This window comes from Protopterus annectens, chromosome 4.part0 (genome assembly GCF_019279795.1).
Source record: "Protopterus annectens isolate FY-2018-M chromosome 4.part0, PAN1.0, whole genome shotgun sequence".
Taxonomy (NCBI): domain Eukaryota; kingdom Metazoa; phylum Chordata; order Ceratodontiformes; family Protopteridae; genus Protopterus; species Protopterus annectens.
Genome location: NC_056733.1, coordinates 1,494,064,808 through 1,494,088,557, shown reverse-complemented (window position 1 = coordinate 1,494,088,557; position 23,750 = coordinate 1,494,064,808). Strand labels below are relative to the sequence as shown.

At 39.4% G+C, this 23,750-nt stretch overlaps 2 protein-coding genes across 3 annotated transcripts in view; one reads left to right on the top strand and one right to left on the bottom strand.

Annotated features, from left to right (window-relative positions):
* Positions 1–23,750, top strand: part of CYFIP2 (cytoplasmic FMR1 interacting protein 2) — a 2,832,302-nt gene that overhangs the window by 2,113,172 nt on the left and 695,380 nt on the right. The window lies entirely within an intron of this gene.
* FNDC9 (fibronectin type III domain containing 9) overlaps positions 5,497–23,750 on the bottom strand; it is a 37,889-nt gene continuing 19,635 nt past the window's right edge. Inside the window, exon 2 of the mRNA XM_044069336.1 lies at positions 5,497–8,296. Coding sequence (XP_043925271.1) covers positions 7,623–8,282 — 660 coding nt within the window. The 5' untranslated portion in view covers positions 8,283–8,296 and the 3' untranslated portion in view covers positions 5,497–7,622. The remainder of the gene's footprint in view (positions 8,297–23,750) is intronic.

Below are 23,750 nucleotides of genomic sequence, written 5' to 3'. Positions count from 1 at the left end.
CAGTGTAGTCAAAACCAGTAAAACCCAAACCGGTTTCGGCAGTAAACCTGCCTTCCTCAGTGGGAACAATACACATACCATAATACCTTAAGGAAATAAATACACACAAAAATATTCTGATTGGCTAATTCACAAATGTTCATTTAAACCGGGACTAAATAGCCCCCCCCCCCCCCAGTTTAATAATCCAAGATTTTTCTTTTTTATTAAGTAGGCTATGTAATCCTGTTTTATGTGTTCTATCTCCTTGAATTTTGTCAATAACAAGAAATCTAAATTCAGCTGTAGAGTGTTTGAGGGAATGTTTATAGAAGGCATTAGTTTGCCGTCTGTTCCTGATGTCACTTAAATGTTCTGATATACGAATTCTTAAAGTACGTGATGTTTGGCCAATATAGAATGCAGCAAAAGAGCAAGTAGCCAGATAGATAACTCAATCTGAGCTACAATTGCTAAAAAATTTGATGTCATATACCTGAGGGGTATTTTTGCTAAAAAATTGTTTCGATTTGAAAACATGTTTACACAATGAACAGTGTTCACATGGATAACATCCTACTGCTTTATTACCAGTCAATGTAGTCTGACAAATCAATGAATGTGATTTATGTTTATAATGACTAAAGTAAGATCCAAGTGTCTTGCCCCTTCGATATGAGAACATGCATCTTGTGGTAAGAAATTCTGATAGTTTATGATCTGTCCACAATATATCCCAAAATTTGTCAATAATTTGTCTCAAATGTCCAGTGTTCTGACCAAATGTAGTTATGAATCTAATAATAGAAGAACTATCCCCAACTAACCTATCTTGATATTCCAATAATTTACACCTATCCTGTTTGGAAGCTCATTCACTAATAGTAGCTACATTCCTAAAATCATACCCTCTGGATACAAATCTGTTAGTTAAATCTTGTCTGTGATATTCAAAACATTGTTCCATAGAGCAAACCATTCTAACACACAAGAATTGTGATTTAGGAATGTTTTTAATAATATGCTGGGGATGATAGCTGGAAGCATGCAAAAGAGAATTATATTAAGGATATTTACGATAAATAGCACTACTTAAAGTATGATCTGTATTTCTGGATACAGTCACATCCAGAAAATTAATTTCATGATGACTGTGATGAACAGTAAAGTGTATGCCCCATTTATTGTCGTTAAGATAACCCACAAATTCTTCCAAATATTGAACATCTGCTTTCCATATCATCCATTGGTCATCAAGGTATTGCACACATATCAATTTCTGGCAAGTATAAATTATGAGTAGCATCATATATCATTTGCATTTCCAAATATGCCATATATAAATCTGCATAAATGGGAGCAAAATATGCTCCCATTGGAGTACCCTTTACCTGCCAATAACATGCCCCATTGAAATAAAACCCACTTTTGTTAATACATGTTCTGCTAAACATAGCAAAAATGAGTTAAATCCTGGAGCATAAAGAGAGACCTGATCAAGCCAATATTCTAATGCTGTGAGCCCCGCCCAATAAGGTATATTTGTATATAGGGCAGTTGCATCTAGTGTACACATTAGCCATCCTTCTTCCATCTGTATTTCCAAAATGATTTTCAAAAACTCAGTTGTATCTTGTAATCTAGATCTCACACATTTCAATAATGGCTTCAAGTATTTGGTTAAATACATTGACAATGGCTCCGTAAGTCATCCCCTGCAGAAACTATTGGTCTGCTTGGTGGATTTAGGGGATCCTTATGAGTTTTAGGTAACAAATAAAGATATTGTTGATGAAATCAATATTCATCAATATTGTTGAAATCTGAAGAAGAAATAAGGGATCTAGGGACCCAAGTAGAAAGTCAGCTTTCCTTTGATAACCATGTTGCCAAAATGGTTAGAAAATCCTTCTATGTGACCCATCTGATCACGAAAGGGTTCGCATCAAGATCTAAGGATGTAATGGTGCCCCTCTACTCTTCCCTCATCAGACCCATTATTGAGTACAATGCACCAATTGGAATGTACCTGGCTAGACATCTCCAGCAGCTGGAGAGACTACAAAGGTACCTAACCAAGAGGATTACTGGCCTCAAACAGTTGTCCTATGCAGCACGATTGAAAAAGCTAAGACTGTCCTCTGTTGCATACCGCTTTCTCAGAGGCAATCTCTGTCTAATGTACAGAGCCATGTCCAATCCAGAATTGTTGAACATGCTCCATCTTAACAAAACCAAATCTACTCGAGCTACACGCTCTAGGGATATAAACCTCAACACAACAATGAATAGAACATGCTGGAGGGATAGATTCCCTTCGCAGAGACTTCCCTTACTATGGAGCAGGGTCCCGATCTACATAAGACAGAGCCCCTTACTGTCACTCTTCAAGAGGAACCTTATGAGTGGATGGGTAACAGAAAGTTCACACCGGGGATCACACCAACAGCACTACTAGATAGGGGCCAAGGATACTAGCTGCTAGTACAAGGGTCTAGGGAACTACTAAAGGAGTGGTGAATACTGCACAACGTGGCTGGGCTAATGTATGCCTTCGGGCAGATAGCCTAGTACCAACCTATGAACCTATGAACCTATGAGAATCATATGATAGAAATCTGATCGAGTAATAATACCCTCCTCCCTAGCCAAATTCAAAAAAGCATTAATATCCTGCTTAAAATGTAGTGTTATGGGCATCTTCATATAAAACATAATGCCTGATAATTGTCTTTCTGCTTCAGACTGGTAGCTTTCCCAGTTCATAACAACAATAGCCCCACCCTTATCTGCCGGCAAGATCACTATTTTTTTATTCTGCAGAAGATTTATGAGGGCTTGTTGTTCATTATGGGACACATTGTATTTAGGTGCCCTGAATTAATTTCTATTAAAATGTAGATCCTTCAATACACAATCTTGAAAATTGACACATATTTGTTCATTGGGGGCATAAAGGAAGATCTGTGGTACCTAAAATCAGTAGATCTCTGAGAGACATCACCCCCCTCAAGGAATAACTTCAAATTTAATAATCGACAAAAAGACATAACATCATTAACAATACTTTCTTCCCAGAACGAAAAAGCAGGGACAAACTCAAACCTTTGTTAAGCAATTGTATTTAATGTGCACTTAAAGACACTGATGAAATATTGTGTAGATTGCATGATTCATTTATTGTGGAATTAACATCTCCAAAAGTGTATCTACATTGACTGCTGCGTTTATGTTTCTTTCCACCCCTGCGCTTATTAATCCTAAAGGAGTACTAACATTCTTCCTCTTGGGCACTGGTGACATTTGTGTGTGTTCACTGTCCACATCTGTTACAGATGAAGATTCATTCCCAGAATTTTCACTAGCACTGCACTTAGGTTTTTTAAGTATAGATTTATGTCTCTTCCTTTTAAATGTTGAGTTCAAGTCACTCTGATTACCAAACTTAACATTCTTAGTACATTTAAAAAATTCAGATGGCTTTCCCCTGTTATAATCTCCCAAATTTATATTAAACTTGTGGAGTTTTTTCTCTTTAAGATGTTTCTCTAAACTTATAAGTTCTTGAGTCAATTTATGAAAACATACAGTATAAAATGATTCACTTTCATACAGTTTAACTTCCTCAAAAATGGCCTTAATATCAATGACTGCCTGAGCAATAATATGCTCATAATACTATATTAAGATCTCTACAAACCTCATGGATGCATCTTGCTGCACAATACCCCATTCCTGTAATAAAACATCATCAGGTATGCTAACCAAGGGTTGTGTTCTAATTCTCAACCCACGAGGTGTAATGCCTTTAACTTTGTAAGCTTTGAACAGTTTAAGGTGCCATACATTCGTTCTGAAGCTTTTCTTGGCCCTAGTTAATTTAACAAACAGCTGGTTGCAAGTGATATGGGGATCAGTCTCTACTTCCCCACTAATATCCTCCCTGTTCGTATCAAGCGCAAAGGCCTTTAAATTGTCCTTATCTGCTGATAATCCTTGCAGAATCGTTAATAAATCCATCATATATTTATTAATATATATAAACACATTCTAACTCCTATTCAAATGTTGTGAGAACAATGATATTTTTACAACTGTTGGAAACACTTAAAGAACCGGGATAGCCAAACCCCTAAAGCAATCATATATTAGACTTCTGTTAGCTTTGCTAGCTAGTGGCCATCCACATTTTGAGAGACAACCAGTGCTGCCTTCTAGCCTGACTTGTGCTGTGTATCCTGAAGTAACTGAGGGCATCAGGAAACTTCCCAAGAGTCAAACTTACCCAGACATTTGGAAGTGGTTTTCATTTCACTGGAATAACATGCAGTACCACCCCATTAGATCAGCTTGCAGGTAGTTATGATCTGTTTTAGATACCTCTGTGATTTTGGCGTCAGTTATTCCATAATCAAGGTACATGTTTGATGACCTTAAGGAGGGCAGGATTGTGGCCCAACACTGGCAGGTTAAGCAGTTTCTTAAAGGGTTTCTACACCTTCTCCTACCTTTGAATAACACCTCCCTGTCATGGGATTTGTATTTCATGATTGATAGGCTTACCTGTCCCCTTTCAAACTGAGTTGGTTCCTACCATTGAAGTGCATATTTAGGAAAGTACTTTATTTTGGTGGCCTTTACCTCCTATTACAGAATCTCAGAGATGCAGACCCTCATGTAGAGATAACCTTATCTGGTGTTTCTCAAGGAATAAGTGTCTCTAAACAACAATTCACATTTACTTCTGCAACTGGTTTCTAGGTTGCCTTTATACCATTCCTCTTCCTCTTGTCTTCACTAGAATACAGGGTAGTATTTTGCCCCCAAAACATGTGTCATCAGCTTGGGTGTTGTTTGTGGAGGTGCAAGTGTTTAGGAAGATTGAACAGCTGTTTATTCTCTGTGCTCCAGGGAGGTAAGGAATATCAGTCACCCAGAAATCCTTTCTGAGTAGATTTCCAGATGCATTACACTTTGCATTAGACAGCCCATCACCCATTAGAAAATGCTTTGAACAATGACTACTTTAATAGAAGACGTGGCTGCTAACACTACTTGTTTTAAGAATTAAGTGGCTGCTAACACTACTTGTTTTAAGAATTTTACATCACAAACTTATGTGCTTTTGCTACTTGGTCCTCAGTTCACATCTTCAACTAACATTTTTGTCTTTTTTGTGACTGAGGAGTCAGACACTTTTTCACGCTCCCTTCAGATCTTTAGTCATTTGGCTTTGTTAGATGTAACAGCTCTGTTCTTACCAGACTAGTTGATGTTTAAGTGAGTCCCACACCCCTTTCATCTCCACCAATAACTTGAATGGCCCTTCCTTCCAGGCGTCAGCAGTTGAAGATCTAGCCTTTACCTCTGATTACAGATTGAGAAATTATTCATTCGTACACTACTTGTTAGCATTGTAAGTGTTTGGGGATGCATTATTTCTTGAGTTTTAGAATTTATTTATTATTTATTTGACATCATTTGTTGACCAGGAAAGTCCACTGGGTCAAAAACCCATTTTCATTGGAGCCCCAGGGGAGAAAAGCTCCACAAAAAATTAGTACAGAGTACACACATTTAACAAAAAAATGGCATTTCACAGAAATAGAAATAGCATATTACAATACATATATTAAAAATGCAGAGAAATATTGCAGTACAATTCAAAGTTTACACTAATGCAGAAAATTGCACAGCAGTGTACAAGACAGAAATTCAGTTGCCATCCAGTATAGAATATGATTTATGATATATCACATACATTAAGTAAGGGACCAATTTAAGGTGGTTTGTTGTTTGTTTTGCAGGGGCAAGAGGGGTTATTGAGGTAATGGCTTTTTAATGCTGATTTAAATGTTTTTAAACAGTCAGTTTGAATTATATGGGAGGGTAGGGTGTTCCATAGTTTAGCAATGCTATGGGAGTATAGAAACTTTATAGAAACTTATGTAGAAACTTTTCTCACTCATTGGTTGGGGCTAACTTGGTGGGTTTGAGGGGCCTCCCTTTCCCATACAGTCTGCAATTGATGTCACAGCATGTGCTAACATTGGGTAAACATGCCCCCGAGTGCAGGAGCTTCCAAAAATGTGTAACTATGATTGCTAGAGAGGATGCATCCTACCACTGACTATCAAGAAGATTTCTTTCATATGTAATTTGACACAGTAAGACTGGTAATTTTAGCAGTATGTGCAAAGTCACCATTCTGGATAAACAGACTCAAGAAGGATGGCATCTGTGATGGCCAGACTCCAGTGTAATATATTCTTAAAAGTTTATTTTAAAATCCTCATGTACTTCATGTTCACAACCCCTTTAAATACACTGATTTACATTTCAGTTTTATTAATTTGTGTAAAGTTTGAAGAATTAAAAAATATGTCACTCTAAAAAGATTTATAGTGTTCAACACCTTGGGTAACTAAAGGCTGTGAAGGCTGTAGTGTAGGGAATAAGCAGATGGAAAATCAGAAGGAGGGTTTTGTGGCATAGGAGACATTATTCATATTTTCTTTTCTTTTCTTCAACTGAGACAAAATGAAGGAAACATTTTCTAATCAGGTTTTGGTGATTGGGATTTGGTTACATGTACTTTTGTCAGCAAACACCTAACCAGTGTCAAGTTATTTAGCAGATGCTTTTCTCCAAGTGGCTTATTTATTTATGTATTTATTTTTTGTTATTTATTTAGTCATTTATTTATTTTAGTAGTTGTACTTTCTTACCTGTCCATGCCACTATTTAATTTTAGCACCTGCAAAGTCACAGTACCCTGTCAGGAAAGGAACACCAGTTAGGAGAAATTAACTGATGTGGCTAGTGCTGTGCCCCTCATCCATTTTTAACCACCAGTATAACCTCAACACACACAATGTAAATATCACCTACATATAGCCCTTGCCTTATTATAGCTGACAGCTTACACGACCATTATTTGACTGAACCAACATTCACTCAGATTTTCTAAGTCATTAGTTAGCCATAGAACTGCTGACTAAGCTTACTTCCTGACACACTGCAGTCAGGTCTGCTGTGCATTTGTAGGGAAACAGAAGTAATACCCTTCTGATCTTCTAGATATTAAAGGTGAGCGGGGACCTGCTAAGCCACTGACTACTGTTCACCTTCAGTGTATGATAGTATATTTATATGTAGACAGTTAAATGTTGAGTGGGAAGAGTGGATAGAGTATTAAAAAAATAAGAAATATGTATATGCTCGTGTATGTGTGTTTGAGTGTATGAACCAATACACATAATTTTGAATATATAGTTTTCTTCATATAGTTGTACACACTTTTGCTTAATTTTTCTTTCTCTGAAATGTCATCATGCTTACACATAATTACATAATTGTATCCACATTTGATTCTTTGGGTATATTTCTAAGTCATCCAGTCCCTTATTCTAAATTTCTAAGTTAAATCATATTTATTTTTCTGTTTTTTAAAATTGCATTATAACAGATTCTTTGCTGGTTAAATGAAAATATTTTTATTTTTGTAATTACATTTTGATATTATTATGTTAACATGCAGGCATGCAGGTTTTATGTGTACAAATTAACAGTGCAACATGATTTTCCACAGGTTTAGACAGGATTTCAAATACAAGCGCTCATTTTGACTCTGAATACCATGGTTATTTACATATGTTTTGTGGTAAAATAGCCTTTTTCTCATCACTACTTTTGTGAGGGAAAAAGTAGTGAGGGAGATGTTGTGGACTGTTCATCACATGGTTCATTTCTCTACATAATATAGAGTTCAAGGGGACCTCATATTGGTCACCTGTAAAGACAGCTTCAAGTGGCCCCTCGAGCCAGGCCTGGTGGTCACATGTTTCGTCTTGCTGAGTAGTGTTATATTGCTTGGGCCACCTTTGACATTCTGAAAACCAAAACTGCAAACATGTATATAGGAGAATTGCAGAAAAGCAGATGAGCAGAAGGCTGCTGACTGCTGAGACAGTGGTCACTGTATCTAACTTCAGTTTATTATAGGTCAGGGGAGTCTTTTCCATGGTGTGGAATGTTGTGCAGTGGTCTCCTGTAGGGTAGACATTCTTGCAAGTGATACAAAGTATGTAGACAGTAGAAGGTGTTAACCTGTGAAGAGTGAAAGTGTTTTGAGAATGTGGTACCTTTTCTTCATGGTGGAAGCTCTGGTGAGAATAGCCAGAGAAAACACTGTTCCAGTTAGGACGGTACATAATACGGTAATAATTCTCAGGACACTTGTAGTTTGCAGACCAAGAAATGGTGGATGATGTGTAACTGGTCTTGTGCACTTCAATATTCATTTTGCATGTAAAACCTGTAAGAAAAGAAAGACGTTTTATAATCTTAAGTGGATATACACTAGGAAAGAGATGTGAATAAAACAAAAACCTCAAGCATAGCAGAACTTCCTGGTCTGAAACATCTATAAATGCTTTCATTTGTTTTTTCCTCCCACATGCATAACTACTATTGCATAATTAATTTTCTTCCCATACACACACATTCTGCCCCAGAATTATTTTCTTTTATTCCTGGCATTGTTTTTTGACAGTTAAGTTTTAACTTTCAGTTTATTAGTCATGGAAATAATATTTCCTTCCAGACTCTGTAAAGTTCAGCTGTGTGATTGTAATTTGTAAGAAATTTTCTCACACGTGCATACACACACACAGACACACACACACACACACACACACACACACACACACACACACACACACACACACACACACACACTTTTCCAATACTGCTTCTGCAACTTAAATTTCAGTATTAACAATTTCAGATAGATTGCTTTATTTTTACAGTACATTGCATCTTTTTAAGATAGAAAATCAAGAATCAAGTTGAGCTTTCTTTGATTGTTTTGTGGTGTATTTTTTAAACACCTTTATTGAATTATCACTTGTGACATAGGCAAATTTACATTTCTATAAAAGTAAACATACTGTATTAACAAGTTCACGTTTACAGACATTATACTTCATATATATTGCTGTATATCACATAATCTAAGCAACATTACATAAATTAGTCAGTTCCTGCCCTTTTTTTAACGAGAAACATTTTCATTAAACCTTCACTTATGACATAGGCAATCATACATTTATATAAATGAAAACAAACCACACCAACGCAGTCCTAGTTGCAAACATTTTACATCACAGCCCATACTGGCACACTCTCGGTTACAAACATTATACATCACTTATAATGTACCCAATCATTTTCAGTCCAACATTACATAGCTCATTTAAGTCCTGCCTTTTCTTAAGCCTCATTACTCCTCTGTATGTATTGTTCCCACAATTCCTATTTTTTTTCCTGTGTAGTTTGCTCTTACCCTTTTTTGAAGATCTCATTTCCAATTGTTTTATCTGTGTTACTATATTCACTACTTCTAGTATAGTTGGTTTAGATTTTTATTTCCATTTTCTAGTAATTGCTTTTTGGCAGCCACCGTGATTACACACAGCATGGCCTTACCATGTCTAGGCAGTTCTGATTCTTAATCATCTCTCTTGTCACACCAGTTTGCCTGTCCAGCATCTTTGACAGTGCATCCCGCAGGGAATACTTAAAGTCCTCCAACTTACCGCACTCCCAGAAAATAGGTTCCCAATTACCTCTTTCTTCCCTGTCACACCTCCAGCATTTGCTATCTACCTGAAAAATTCTCTGGAGTCTGCTCGGGATATAAAAATATCTATGTAAACATTTCCAAGCAAAAATTCTAAATCTCATGTTGTCCATCTTGCTTTGATTCATTCTTGGGTTACAGATCTGATCCTTGGATCTGACTCGGCCACTTTCTACAGACTTCAACTTCCAGGCTCAAGCTCTTCCCTTAGCCATAATCCCCTTGTACCAAGCACAGGTCCCTCAGATCTCTTTTGCCACCATTCACTTCAGACATGCTCTCCAGTGCTCGCAGCTAGTTTTCAGATAAGTGTGTCACTTTTTGGTGTAATTAACAGTTTTCTTCACCTCTCGCCCATCAAGAGCCCAATGGTTGAAGAGCACTGTAATCCTTCTTGCCCCTTATTGGCCTCATCAGATTTGGTTCCCCGTCCTGTGGTCTCATCTGAAGTAGCCTCCCTGATTACTGGAACCATTCCAGGATCTCCTAATCCACCTGTCCCTGGATCTCCATCAAGACCTATCCACTCTCAAGCAAACCCCATGGTCTCTCCAATTCCACTGATTGTTAAGGGGTCCGAGCTTTCTTCGCTTGTAAAGACTATTGTTTTAGCCTCCCAAAAGGCATCCAACAAAAAGGTTTACAAAACCAAGTGGAACAAATCTGTCCAGTCATTGTCAGTTAAGCATTATATGGCTCATTCAAACCCTGCCTCTTAAACCTCTTTCCTTCTCTGCATATGTTGTTCCCACAATTCCCATTTTTTATGTAGTTTGCTCCGTCCCTTTTCTAACAGTCCCAATTCCAGTTGTTTTATCTCTGTTACTATATTCACTACTTCTAGTAAAGTTGGTCTAGACTTTGATTTCCATTTTCTAATAATTGCTTTTTTAGCAGCCACCATAATTAGACTCAGTGAGGCTTTGCTGTGTCTAGTCAATTCCGATTCTGTATAATAACTCAAAAAGGTTATCTCCCTAGTCAATCCAATCCACTCACCCAGCATCTCTGACAGAGCAGTTCACAAGGAATACCAAGGAGAACATTGATCCTTACACTGCTTCTGTTCCTACCATCCTGTCCTTTCTTGCTTCCTTATTCAAGGAGGGATCCAGCTTTGCCACAGTTAAGCTTCCGCTGGCAGCCTTATCCAGTTTCCACTTGGGCCTGGCATCAGAACCCATAACTACTTTGAGGTTATGCAGAGCTTTCTTGAAAGGGTTTTTTCTTCTCAGGCCTCCTATCAAACACCCCACTCCCCCTTGGGATCTTTCCCTGATTCTCCAAGGCCTCTCTCAAAAACCTTTCAAACCAGCTAGTAATTGTGACATGAAGTTTTTATCTTGGAAACTATTTTTTTAGTTGCCATCACTTTGGCTAGAAGAGTATCTAAATTACAATCCCTCTCTTCTAAGCCACCTTGCATAATGTTCCACAAAGACAGAGTTTCACTCATTACTAATCCTTCCTTCATGCCTAAAGTGGTACTGAGTCAAAAATTAGTCAGTCTATTCAGTTACCAGTCTTCTTTCCCAATGTTTCCAGTAAAGGTGAATGCATGTTGCATTTACTGGATGTTCATAGAAAAGATTATTTCTGTCTGGACAGGACTAAACAGTTCAGAAAATTAGATCAGCTATTTGTGTCCTTTTCACCTAATTGCCTAGGACAGGCAGTAGTGAAGGTAACTCTGGCCAAGTGGATTACTAGCTGCATTTCCTTTATATATGACAAGAACAATGTGAAGTTGGCTAATTCACCTAAGGCCCATTCAACTAGATCTATAGTCACATCCTCTGCCTTTTCATCTAGAATTTCAATTGATGACATCTGTGCAGCAGCCTCTTGGTCTAAACCCCATACGTTTATGACTCATTATAAATTGGATATTGTTTCCAGAAGCAGGGCTTCTTTTGGCTCGGCAGTGCTGCATCATATCCTTTCTTGACACCATGCAAGAGAGAGAATAGAACCGGGGGCTCTGACCCAAGAATCAAAGCGAGATGGACATCAGATTTTTAAGTTATGTACATACCATAACTTAGCATCTGTGTTGTCCAGTCTCGCTGTGATTCACCATCCCTATCAACTGTCCCCCAACCTGGAAAATCTTTCTGGAGGATCTGCATAGCACTTTTTTGGAACCTTTGTTCCAGGCTGAGCCTCTGGGTTCCCTCTTTTTCTCCTTTCTTTCTTTCCTTTTTCCTAATGGGCAGCAAACTCAATCTAAGGGAGTTGTGTCTGGCACATGGGGATTATGGGTAAGGGAAGAACTCGAGCCTGGAAGCTGAAGTCTGTAGAAAGTGGTCAAGTCAGATCTGAAGATCAGATCCATAACCCAAGAGTGAATCAGAGCGAGACTGGACAACACAGATATCAAGTTATGGTAAGTACATAATTTAAAAATCTTCTAAATTTTGTTGCATATTTGGGAGACATACATATATCTTCCCCATGTTTCTTTGTGAATTGCTTATCCAATCTCCTTGCCCAATCCTTTCTAACATCCTCTGATTGATTCTTATACAATAGAGAGTCAGTTCTATGAACTAATTGGGACCTAGGGTGGTTCAGATAATCAGACTGTTCGGATAGTCAAACATACATTGAACTGGATAAAAAACTTCTAAAATCTTGTTTTTTCTGCATGCAGGGAATACATCCAGTGGGCACTAAAGAATATTTTTCACACACAAGCGGGCTACAAGCTGAAAAAACACACAGAAGTGAATATGTGTAATGTTTACATATTCAGATTTATGATTTTTCCATACCCAAAATCTTTGGAAGGCTGCGTTGAAATAATTGATGTTTCAGATAATTGACATTTGGATAAAATACTCTCTACTGTAGTTATCAATATTTTATATGCTCTACTAATGATTCCTTTTTTAACAGCAGCTTCTGTTCTAGATTCTACTAAAAACTCTGCCAGTGCTGGTCTTTTGTTTAGTACCCTCCTATTTCTTTCTGTTTGCCTATACTCTTATATCAATCCTTAATAGGGAAGGCAATTTTTAAACTGCAGTATAAAAAAATTCTCTGCGTCTTCCCATTCTGTCATCTTTCCCTGTCTAGTTATTTGCTCCCAATACCTTGGTTCCTTTGCCAGTTTTCTCCAATAAATTCCAGACCCCCTCTTGCCTGTTGTCTGTATCCCTAATTCCAGTAATCCCTATCAGCAGAATCTCCTTTCTCCATTCCCGTGTCGGCTTAGTTCTTAGGATACTTTCTGCTACTTTATGAATATAATATTCTGTATGACTATTGTTATTCTCCTTAAGGATCTGCATACAAAATTCCAGTCTCTCCTTGTTTCTTGAGCCCCCCCCCCAATTCATCATCATCCCTTTCCACTTTGAGTTATAGTTTTCTGCTTGTGCTATGTATATGAGCCTTAACTGTGTATCTCTGAAATACCCCTTCAAATCAGGTAATCCCAATTCACCTTGTTCTACTGAAAGAATCAGCGTATCCCACTTGACTCTTGCCATCTTCCCCTCTCTGATAAAGTCCTTCAGTTCTTTATTAATTGCTATCCACAACTTCTCCTCTGGCAGATAAAAATATCCCAGAACTGTGTATAAGACTAATGGGGCTAAAAACATTTTAATTGCTTGTAACTTGCTATACCGATCCATATAACAAAACTTCCATTTTCTCAGTTTTTGTATTATCTTTTGTTTAGTCTCTTCCCACATATCCTTAGCTGCCACACCAGAATCATGTTTAATCTATACTCCTAAATGCTTCATTTTATCATTCCCCATAAATATGGGTATTGCTGAACCAATTCATGTGTGGGGACCTAATTTTTTATCTCAAAAATATTTAAAATTGTCTCAAAATGTTCCACAGCACTGTAATGTCTCTTTCTGGTTTTGTCAGGTATAAAATAAATATTATCTGCAAATACAGCCAGCTTTTCTTGACTGTCATACCAATTAGATCCTTGAATTTCTGAGTCCCTTATTTTCTTTGGTAATAAGGTTGATACTGTGGTATGTTTCGGTTTATTTCCCTTATTTTCTTTGTCAGTGGTTCTAACTGTAATGCAAATAACAAAGAGGAAAGAGGACACCCCTGCCTGGTTCTTCTGCTCAAGTAGAAATTATCAGAGAGGACCCCACCCACTTTAATTTTCATATCTGATCCCCCATTTGTCCTCCTAATCAACCTTATATTTTTTTCAGGAAATGCAAATGCTTCCATTGTCCTGCTCATAAAGTCTCAATTTACTCTGTCAAATGCCTTCTTTGCATCAAGACCCACCTCCAACAATGGTATTTTCTTACATTCTGCTTCCCTCTGGATCATCGGTATTCTGTTATTGTTGTCAAATGTTTGCCTCCCCTCCACAAAACAACATTGATCCATACCTGTCAATTTTGGCATTGCTTTTGCATTATCTTAGCCATTATAGACATGAACACTTTATTATTATGGTTTAGTATTGAAATGGGCCTGTATGAAGCTGGATCTGATAGATCTTTACCTTCTTGAAGTATTACAGCTGCCACTGCTTTCTTGCAGGGTGTTGGTACTTCTCCTCCTCTTAAATACTGTTAAATAAAACCTTCCAGAGCCTTGTCAGTTTTTCCCCTCCTGGCTTCCAAACTTCCACAAGAATACCATCTATTCTTGGAGACTTTCTTGCAGATTGGTTATACATCACCATTTTTATCTCATCTCCTCCTATTGTAATTGTTAGTAATTGAGCCTCATGTACCTCTAACTTTGACATATTTAATTTTTCCATAAAGTGTTTTGTGTTAACTAATTTTTAGTAGACATTTGTTTATTTGTTTACTTATTTGTTTTGGTCAGTGGGAAAGTCCGACTGGGTACATTGCTCTTTTCAGAGAAGGCCTGGGGAGAATATCTCCAAGAAAACGGAGATGTACAATATAACAAAAATTTAAATAAACACTGAAGAAAGATATACAAAAATAATGAAATTTATTATAATGGAATAATCAGGAAATAGCACACACAGATATAAAGTGTAGTAAGTTATAAGAAGTGACATAAGAGCACATTACGGCTCTGTCTGGGCTTTGTGCCCACTGCAAGGCATAGACATCAGACACTATCAGGGAGTAGAAAAAAATCTAGATATGACTTACACAGAGCTGTCAGAGCAGCGAAGGAGAATTATAGTCGTAAGCTGGAAGGCTATTATTCGACTGCTGATACAAGGTGCATGTGGCAAGGCCTGAAAAATATCACAGGCTACAGAGACAAAGGCAGAAGGATGACTACTGACAGCCAGTTTTCACCGAACAATTTCAATCAATTTTATGCCCGGTTTGAGGTCCAAAACACTGAGTCACAAGGTACCATCATAAGAGAGAGGGTTAGAGAGTAGGCACCACCACCTTTCACGATATCACCATCAAGTGTGGCAAAGTCCTTGAGGAGGATAAATCCCCAGAAGGCAGCTGGTCCAGATAATATTGCTAGAAGGACACTGAAAACCTGTGGTTCAATGCTTGCTGATGTTCTGGCTGATATATTCAATCTCTCCCTTGCATGAGCTACAATTCCCACTTGTTATAAGGCAACCGCTGTTATTCCACTGCCAAAAAAGGGCAAATCCAGCTGCCTGAATTACTACCGCCCGGTTGCATTGACTTGTGTAGTGATGAAATTCTTTGCGAGGATCATTATGAGTCATATTCAGTTAGTTATACCTGATACAGTGGCTCCCCTGCAGTTTGCATACAGACCTAATAGGTTGACAGAGGATACAGTCAGTACAACATTGCATGCAGTTCTTACTCATTACATAGTTACATAGGTTAGTACTAAGCTAACTGCCCTTGCGAGCCATTTTAAGCCTAGCCAATTATCCCTTGTGAGACTCAAACCCTGCACCTTGTGTTTGTAAGGCAAATACCTTAACCATTAGGCCACCCTCATTTGGAGAATAAAGACTGCTGTGCTTGATTGTTGTTTATTAATTATAGTTCAGCCTTCAGTATGGTGATACCAACGAAGCTCATTAATAAGCTATCCATACTGGGTGTGCCACCGACTCTTTGCAATTGGGTCTTCGATTATTTAACAGGCAGACCCCAGTCAGTCAGGCTGGGGAGTAAAATATGTATAACAATAATAATAAGTTCAGGAACTCCACAAGGCTGTGTGCTGAGTCCAGTGTTGTGCACCCTCTTCAATTGTGATTGTGTTGCTTCTCAACATGACACCAGTATTGTCAATTTTGCAGGTGATAAAGCAGTCATTGGTCTGATCTCCAGGGGTAATGAATTAGCATGTAGGAGGGAAGTGGAAAACCTTGTGAAGTGGTGTTAGAACAGTAATCTCTCTCTTAATACTAGTAAAATGAAAGAGAGGATCATTGATGAACGGAGCAATAGAGGGTGTAAAGAGTCTACATTCAAATTTCTCGTTATTAACATCCCTGAGGATCTTACCTGGATTCATAACATCCCAGAGCTAGTAGGGAAAAGTCAGCAGTGACTGTATTTTCTGAGAAGGCTGATAAAGTCTGGCATGCCCAATATCATCCTCAGCAACTTCTGCAGGTGTACAGTTGAGAGCATTCTCTCCCACTCTATTACAGTACGGTTCAGGAAAAGTACAATACGGTATTGCAAGGATCTGCAGCAAGTAATAAAAACTGCGCAAAACATAATTTCACTCACAATATCATCATTCCACACACTCCATGCATTGGAAGACATCTTCATCAAAATAGTTTTTTGGAGGGCTCAAAGCATTATCATGGACACTACCCACCCACAATACAAACGGTTTATGCAGCTGTCATCAGGGAGGCATTATAAGAGCATGGTGGCCAGAACAACCAGGCTGAAAGACAGTTTTATACCTCAAACTATTAAACTGTTAAATAAAACTCACATACTACCTCTCCCTCCTGTATTGTAGTTGGTTCATGTTTAGAAGAATGAACTTGTTTTGCACAAATATGCTCTTTTGCACAGTTATATTTATTTACTGATATTGGTATTTAGTATATTATTGTCTATTTGTTGTTTTAGCAGTGCTGCGGTGGTACAGCGGTAGCGTTGTTACCTCACAGCAAGAGGTCCTCCCGTTCGATTCTCGGCTGGGCTTGGGAGTGCCTTCTGTGCAGAGTCTGCATGTCCTCCCCGCGGTTGGGTAGCGTTCGAAAGACATGCGTGCATAAATGGGCGTGCCTTCGTTGTAGGTTGGGTGTTGAGCTGGCACCTTGGCATTTTGTAAAAATCTACTGCCAATCATTAGCGGACCGGAGTTCCGCTGTGGTGACCCCTTACCGGGAAAAGCCAAAAGACAAACAACAACAACATTGTCTATTTGTTGTTTTAGGTAACTTCTTATTTTTAATTGTCATTTATATATGTTGCTGGAGGATTTGCAGAATAAGAATTTCATTGTGTTTTGTGATGCTGTCTCTAGTACATATGACAATAAAGTTGAATTGAATTGAATTTATATGTAGTTTGAGGTTGGTGTTAAAAGCAAGGAGGTTGTTTATTTGTCTGATGGTCAAGGGAATACTGTTCTATAATTTAGCCATACTTGCTGAGTATTAGGAAGCCACTCATTAGTTGCTGGATTTTTGGGATTCTGTTAGGTGTTGGTCCCTTGATCGATGATTCCTTTGTTTTTTTTTTTTTTTTTTTTTTTACAATTTTATTATATTTCTCATGGCTGAAGTGTTGGATGGTGTAGTATTTTATGTGCCATTATGAGCTGTGTGTATATGCGGTGTGATAGTTCCATCCATTTCAGATTTTGCATGGGAATGCAGTGATAGGTTCAGTTTGAAAAGTTGGATGCACATTTACCTATTTTGTTATAGCACTCTTTTAGCTAGTTCATTAGTGTAACTTCAAGGTTATGAAACGTGTAGATGCATACAGCAGGCTTGGAAGTTAGAGGAATATTGCAGTTACCTTCCTGCTGTGGTCAGTGAGATATGGCCTAGCTTTATAAAGTAACCATAATCTGTTGTGGGTTTTTTTTTATCAGCATTGATGTTTTGATCAAATGTAAGTTGATACCTGTCTGGCTTTATAAAGTAACCCCAGTTTGTAGTGTTTTTTAACATCTTTGATGTGCTAATCAAATGTAAGTTTGTCATTTATAATGACACCCAGTAACTTAGTATGAGACATTGTTTAAACATACTGATTTTGCTTGTGGGTATGAAGCTTAAACTGAAATCATCCCTGGGATTCAGAAAAAGTTGCTATGGTTACCAAGAGATATAAGCCCAAATATGAGTGGTCAATCTCAGGGTAACCCTTTCTGATTTTGGAAAAAGACTAATTGCATTTGATTTTACAAGATATGAAGAATCACAGCACTGAGGCATCCTGGCAACCTGCTATATTACATTGAGGTATTCTAGAGGAATGGATAATGCTAATTGGCTATGTGCTGTGTTTTAGAAATGCTTACATGAAATGATTTATGCTGCTGAGATGTAATTATCGCTGAAAAGTGCTGTTTAGCACTGGCAGTAATTAGGGGTGATTCAGGGATATGCAGATTAGCTAATAATGAGGTCTTCTTTATTACGGATAAACATGTCTGTGAATCACAGTTCAGATGACTGCATACACTGAGCCTTGTGGTAGGTAATTTATATGGCCACAACCCTTGACTCTGAAACACAGAGTACATCTTTCATTACAGATACTTTTTTGTTGCCTCATTGTGCCTGCATAAGGAACTGTTTGAGATATCTGTAATCATTTGTGCTTTAACTTGAATCACATGCACTTCTTGCTCATGTCACCTTAGTGTACAGGTGGATTTTAGTCAGGGATAAAACTAAAAGTGCAGAGATAAGACCTTAGATTACCATTATTCGTACATATTCTTTTGATTGTTACGTGTCTGTTAAAGGGACAGAATCAAGTTAAGAGTATTTTAGTTTTCTTACGATATAAAATTTAACAATTTTTCCTTACCTTACTTGCTAGCCATGTCCTGGCAGAGAGTAAATATGAGATTTAGAATGTGAGATCCATCCTCTGTTCAGTTTTCCACTATAACACCAGATGAGGGGGATTCCCACCTCCTTAATACACCCACAGATATGCTTTTATAAGCATGTGCATATACATATTCACACTCACATAGTACACAGACAACTGTAATGCAAGGAAGAACGCACACACGCATGTACACAAATGCTCATGCACACTTATGTAACTGTAACATAAACAATGACCTCAAAGGGCAAGGTGTGTCATTACTACAAAGATATCCAGTGGTACTTGAAACTAGTCATACAATTAATTCAGTAGCAATAAGAATGTATTTAGGACTTGTCCGTCTTTTTAGAATCATTCTAAAAAGTGAAGACAAAGCTTGTAATGCTTTTATTGGAGTTAGAATATATAGTTGGGGGGGTGTGAGGGGCACAGCCCCCCACAATGGGTGGTGTGCGGGGTGAAGCCCCCCACTTACTTTTAATTTACTAAGCAATATTAAAGCAAAACTAAACAATATAATATGAAATTAAGTGGGGGGCTTCACCCCCCACACCCCCCATTGTGGGGAGCACAGCCCCCCGCAACCCCCCTAACTATGTATTCTAACTCCAGGGTTGCACTACAGTGGGGAAGAGGGTATATCCCATTTACTTGCCAATAATACTTGTCGGTCAAATGAAATTTCAGTCATTTGGTGTCGGGCAAATGGGTGTTGGTCAATCGGAAGTTAGGGCAAATGAAGTAGACCCCCAGAAACACATCCCTTTGAAGTATCTACTCATGGGACTGTGTTATGCACCTGCTCACAGAATCTGTCACTATGTTCTGATCCAAGGGAATGTACATTGTCTGAGGGGTCACCTGATACTGATAGCTAGATCCAAAACCTGAAGGGCTAATCTGCACAGGAGATAAGACCTTGCCCCCTTGCTTGCTGATATAACACATCATTGTGGCATTGTCTGTGAGAATCTTCAGGGGCCTTGGAAGGAAAGGAGAATGAAAAGCCTGAAGAGCCAGAAGAAGGGCTCTTATCTGTTTGACATTAATGTAGTCTTTTTTTTATTGAAGAAACCAAAGGCCCTGCACTTTCAGAGGACCAAACGACTCCCCCAAGCCCACATCTGAGGCATCTGTGAAGAGGGGATAGGAGGTTGAAAAGAAAGCCCTAGGTTGAGGGACAACTGATGAATCCACAAGTTCCAGCTTGAGGCATGGAAGAAGAGGGAGTAGAAGATCTGAAGGATGAGAATGTTGAAGCAAAAATTACTTTAGAAAACACTGAGGCTTTCTCATGTGGGGCTTGGCCAGAGAACGTACAGGAATAGCAGAAGCTATGTAACCCAGAGCCTTCAGAAACTCCCTGGTTGTAATGGATGCCAGAGGAAGAGGGCAGTGAAAGAAAGCAATGAGAGTTAAAGCTGTGTGAGGGGGCATGGATGCCAGCATTGGAACAGGAATGATTTTTGTAAATGTACATTAAACTCCAGGCTATGCAGGAGAGAAATAGCAAAGTGTAAATGTAGAAGTAAAATCTTTGGAGAGGAGGCCTGAATGAGCAGGTCGTCCAGTTAAGTAAAGACCTGTATCCCTTTCAAGTTGTAGAAAGCAGTCACAGGAGCAAGACATTTGGTGAAAACCCTTGGGCAGTAGAGAGGCCAAAGGGCAAAGCAGAGAACTGAAAATGCCAGTAAGCAACAGAGAAATATAAAAACTTTCTGAAAAGGGGATTAATAGGAATGTGTAGATTAGCATCTTTGAGATCCAGGGGAAACTAGAAAAGCCTGAGGAAATAGCAGAGGAAGCAAGATTTGAAGGGATAGCATCCAGAAGGAGGGGACCCTCAAAATGGTGTTTAGCTGAGGAAAAACACAGAATAGGTCTCTAAATGGCTTCTTTCCTGGGGACCAAGAATATTCTGGAGTAAAAACCCTTCCCCTCTGAGGAGTTGGAACTTCTTGAATTGTTCCTTGAACAAACAGGCCCTAAAGCACTTCTGGAAAGCTGCAAATTACAACAGCACTCAACTTTCCTCACTTGTCTAGAGGAAAGCAGTTTTTAGTACTTAGTAAATAAGCACCTATCCAGGCATGTCTAAGGGTCACCTCCCGGTGATTTCTCCTGTCTACCTGATGAATCTGGGCATCTTGGGGCAATGCAGCAATTGCCTCATGTACACAGACAACCCTCTCCTGCTACCACCCAACACTACAACCTGTGAGAGATGCACTTATATAGCCAAACTGGAAGCAAAGCTCTCTTCACCCAAGACTGGACTAGACAGTCAAGAGGAGAAGGTAAACACTTGCACCACACCACACTCATCACATAGTCCCTCAAAACATACACCACCAAAACACACACATAGAAACACAAAACGCACACCTACATTCGCGGAGGCTCTCAATAAAAACCTGCTCAAGCATCAGGGACCTCCAAAGCAGAAACGCAAGCAAACTCCACCCCCCCAACACAACCCAAATGACACATAGCCTACAAACTCAGTGTGCCACTCAACCACAGGCCATAAGGCATAACAACGTACCCAACACTCTAGTCATAGGTGACTCTATAGTCAGGCACAGTGATGTTCCACTCACCAGGCTAAACAAGGAGAAAGTTACTGTCAGCTGCCTGTCAGGTGTCAGGATCCGCCACATAATGCATGCAATCAGGTCACTCCACAACAAGTACAACTATGACACTGTCATTGTCCATGTTGGTGTGAATGACCTGAGACTTACCTCCCTGGACTACATGAAAAGAGACATGGAGGAGCTCTCCGATCTTGTAGCCCAGGCAGGTGTGACCCTAGCCCTGAGTAGCATCCTGCCATCACCCAGAATGATACCACAGTACAAGGACAAAATGATTGACTTCAACAATTGGCTAAGCTTCTGATGTCATTCTAAGGGGATCCAGTATTTGTCTGCCTGGGATGACATGATCGACAGACCACGATGCTTTGCCAGAGATGGCCTGCACCTGTCGCCCTTGGGATTCCGGATACTGGCTAAGGCTCTTGCCACCCCTATAGTGCCTTTTTTAGGCAAGGTTCAAATGACAAATTCACCACCGTAACAGGTACAAGCAAGAAAAATCTGAGGGTAATGCTATTTAATGCTAGAAGTCTAAACCTCAAAATGCACTCACTTGAGGCACTCCTTAAAATGGAGAACATTGACATCTGTGCAGTGACAGAGACCTGGTTCAGAGCTCCAGAGAGCACCCCTGCATTACCAGGCTACAATTCATACCACACCTTTCGGCCACCTAGCCCGGAACAAAGCACTAAAGGTGGAGGCGTGTCCATATTCATTAAGGATATCCACACCTCCAGGCTAGTTGCACAGCATAATCCATCCAAGATTATCCAAGTGCAACTAACTCTGGGCAAGACCGCCATCCAAATTGTAGCTTGCTACAAACCCCCCACCATGCCCCAGGATTCCCACTCTTCATTTCTTGATACACTGGAAAGTATTAGGGTACAACCCAACACCCTAATAATGGGTGATTTCAGCTACCCCACCATTAACTGGGAAAACTACTCATATACCAACTCTTTTGCTCAATGTTTTCTGGAATTCATAAATTCCAGTGCCTTGGATCAACTTATTCAAACCCTACCAGGGGCAGCAATATCCTAGACCTGGTCATTACCAACATGGGCAACCAGTGTTCCACACCAGAGGTTAATTCCTCGTTGGTCAGATCTGACCACAAGCTAATCACCCTAGACATCCACATCCCACCCCCCACCCCCAATTAGGGAAACCACAGTAAAAAAAACTTTTCCAAAGCCAACTTCACACTTCTTAAGACAGAAGTGGCAAACTTCACGACACCCTTACAGATGGACAATAGAGGTACGACTGCCGAATCCTACACAAATGCACTTTATAAGCACTTACACGAGTGCATGGATCATGCTATCCCTAATAGAACCAAGATGCTATCCTCCAAAAAAAAGAAAGCCAATCTGGTGGTCCTCTGCCATAAACAAACTCTGCAACAGAAGAAAGAAACTGTTGCAAAAAAGAGTAAAATCCCATGACTGGAGGAACTCCCTGGTCAACCTCAGTAAGAAGCTGAGATCCCTCATAAAATCCTCCAGAGCTAGTTACGAAAATAAAATTGCCACTGACTCTAAAGACAACCACAAAGCATTCTATAGCTGTGTCAAGAATCTCAATGGCAATACTCAGATCTGCTCTGAGTTACAGCACAATGGCACTAAATATACAGAACCAACTGATATTGCCAACATCCTGGAAGATAGGCTCAGTGCTAACTTTACCCCCCTCTCACCCCCTAGAGGGCCCATCTGTATATTGGAAGAATGCAAAGTTCCTGTAATCACGGCTGCACAGGTAAAAAACACACTCTCCAAAGCCAAGAACACAGCATCCATGGGACCTGACAATATCCCAGGCTGCGTTCTACACGAACTACAGAATGAACTGGCACCCTACCTAAGTACCATGTTCAATCATAGCCTCACCTCAGGCTTTGTGCCCAATGAATGGCGCAGCGCAATGTTTATCCCTCTCCACAAAGTGGAAGCCAAGACAGACCCCGGGAACTACCGCCCCATTATCCTGACGAGCTTGGTCTGCAAGGCCATGGAATGTATCATCATGGAACTCATAAACAAAGACATTGGTAATCTCCAAACTCTGGACCCTACCCAATTCGGATTTGTAAAAGGCAGATCATGTCTCCTAAACCTGATTGACTTCTTTGAAGCAGTCACCAAACCATAGATGAGGGTAAGGTGGTTTACACAGCTTATCTAGATCTCGCCAAGGCTTTCAACACCATCCCCCACTCTGGAATTATAGATAAGCTCACTAAACTAGGTATAAATCCCTATGTCACAAGATGGGTTGCCAACTGGCTCACAGATAGAACCCACACTGTGAAAGTAGCAGACTCCAAATCCGACTTCAGACTAGTGACAAGAGGAGTACCACAGGGTTCAGTCCTGGGTCCTCTCCTGTTTGGTATCTACTTCTCTGAAGTACAGGCTAACACAGGAAGGTCTTTGGCTAACAATGTTTGCAGATGACTGCAAACTAGCAGCCATAATCGAAATTCCTAACGATGTGGACACACTACAAAAGGGCCTCACTGAGACAGATGCCTGGTGT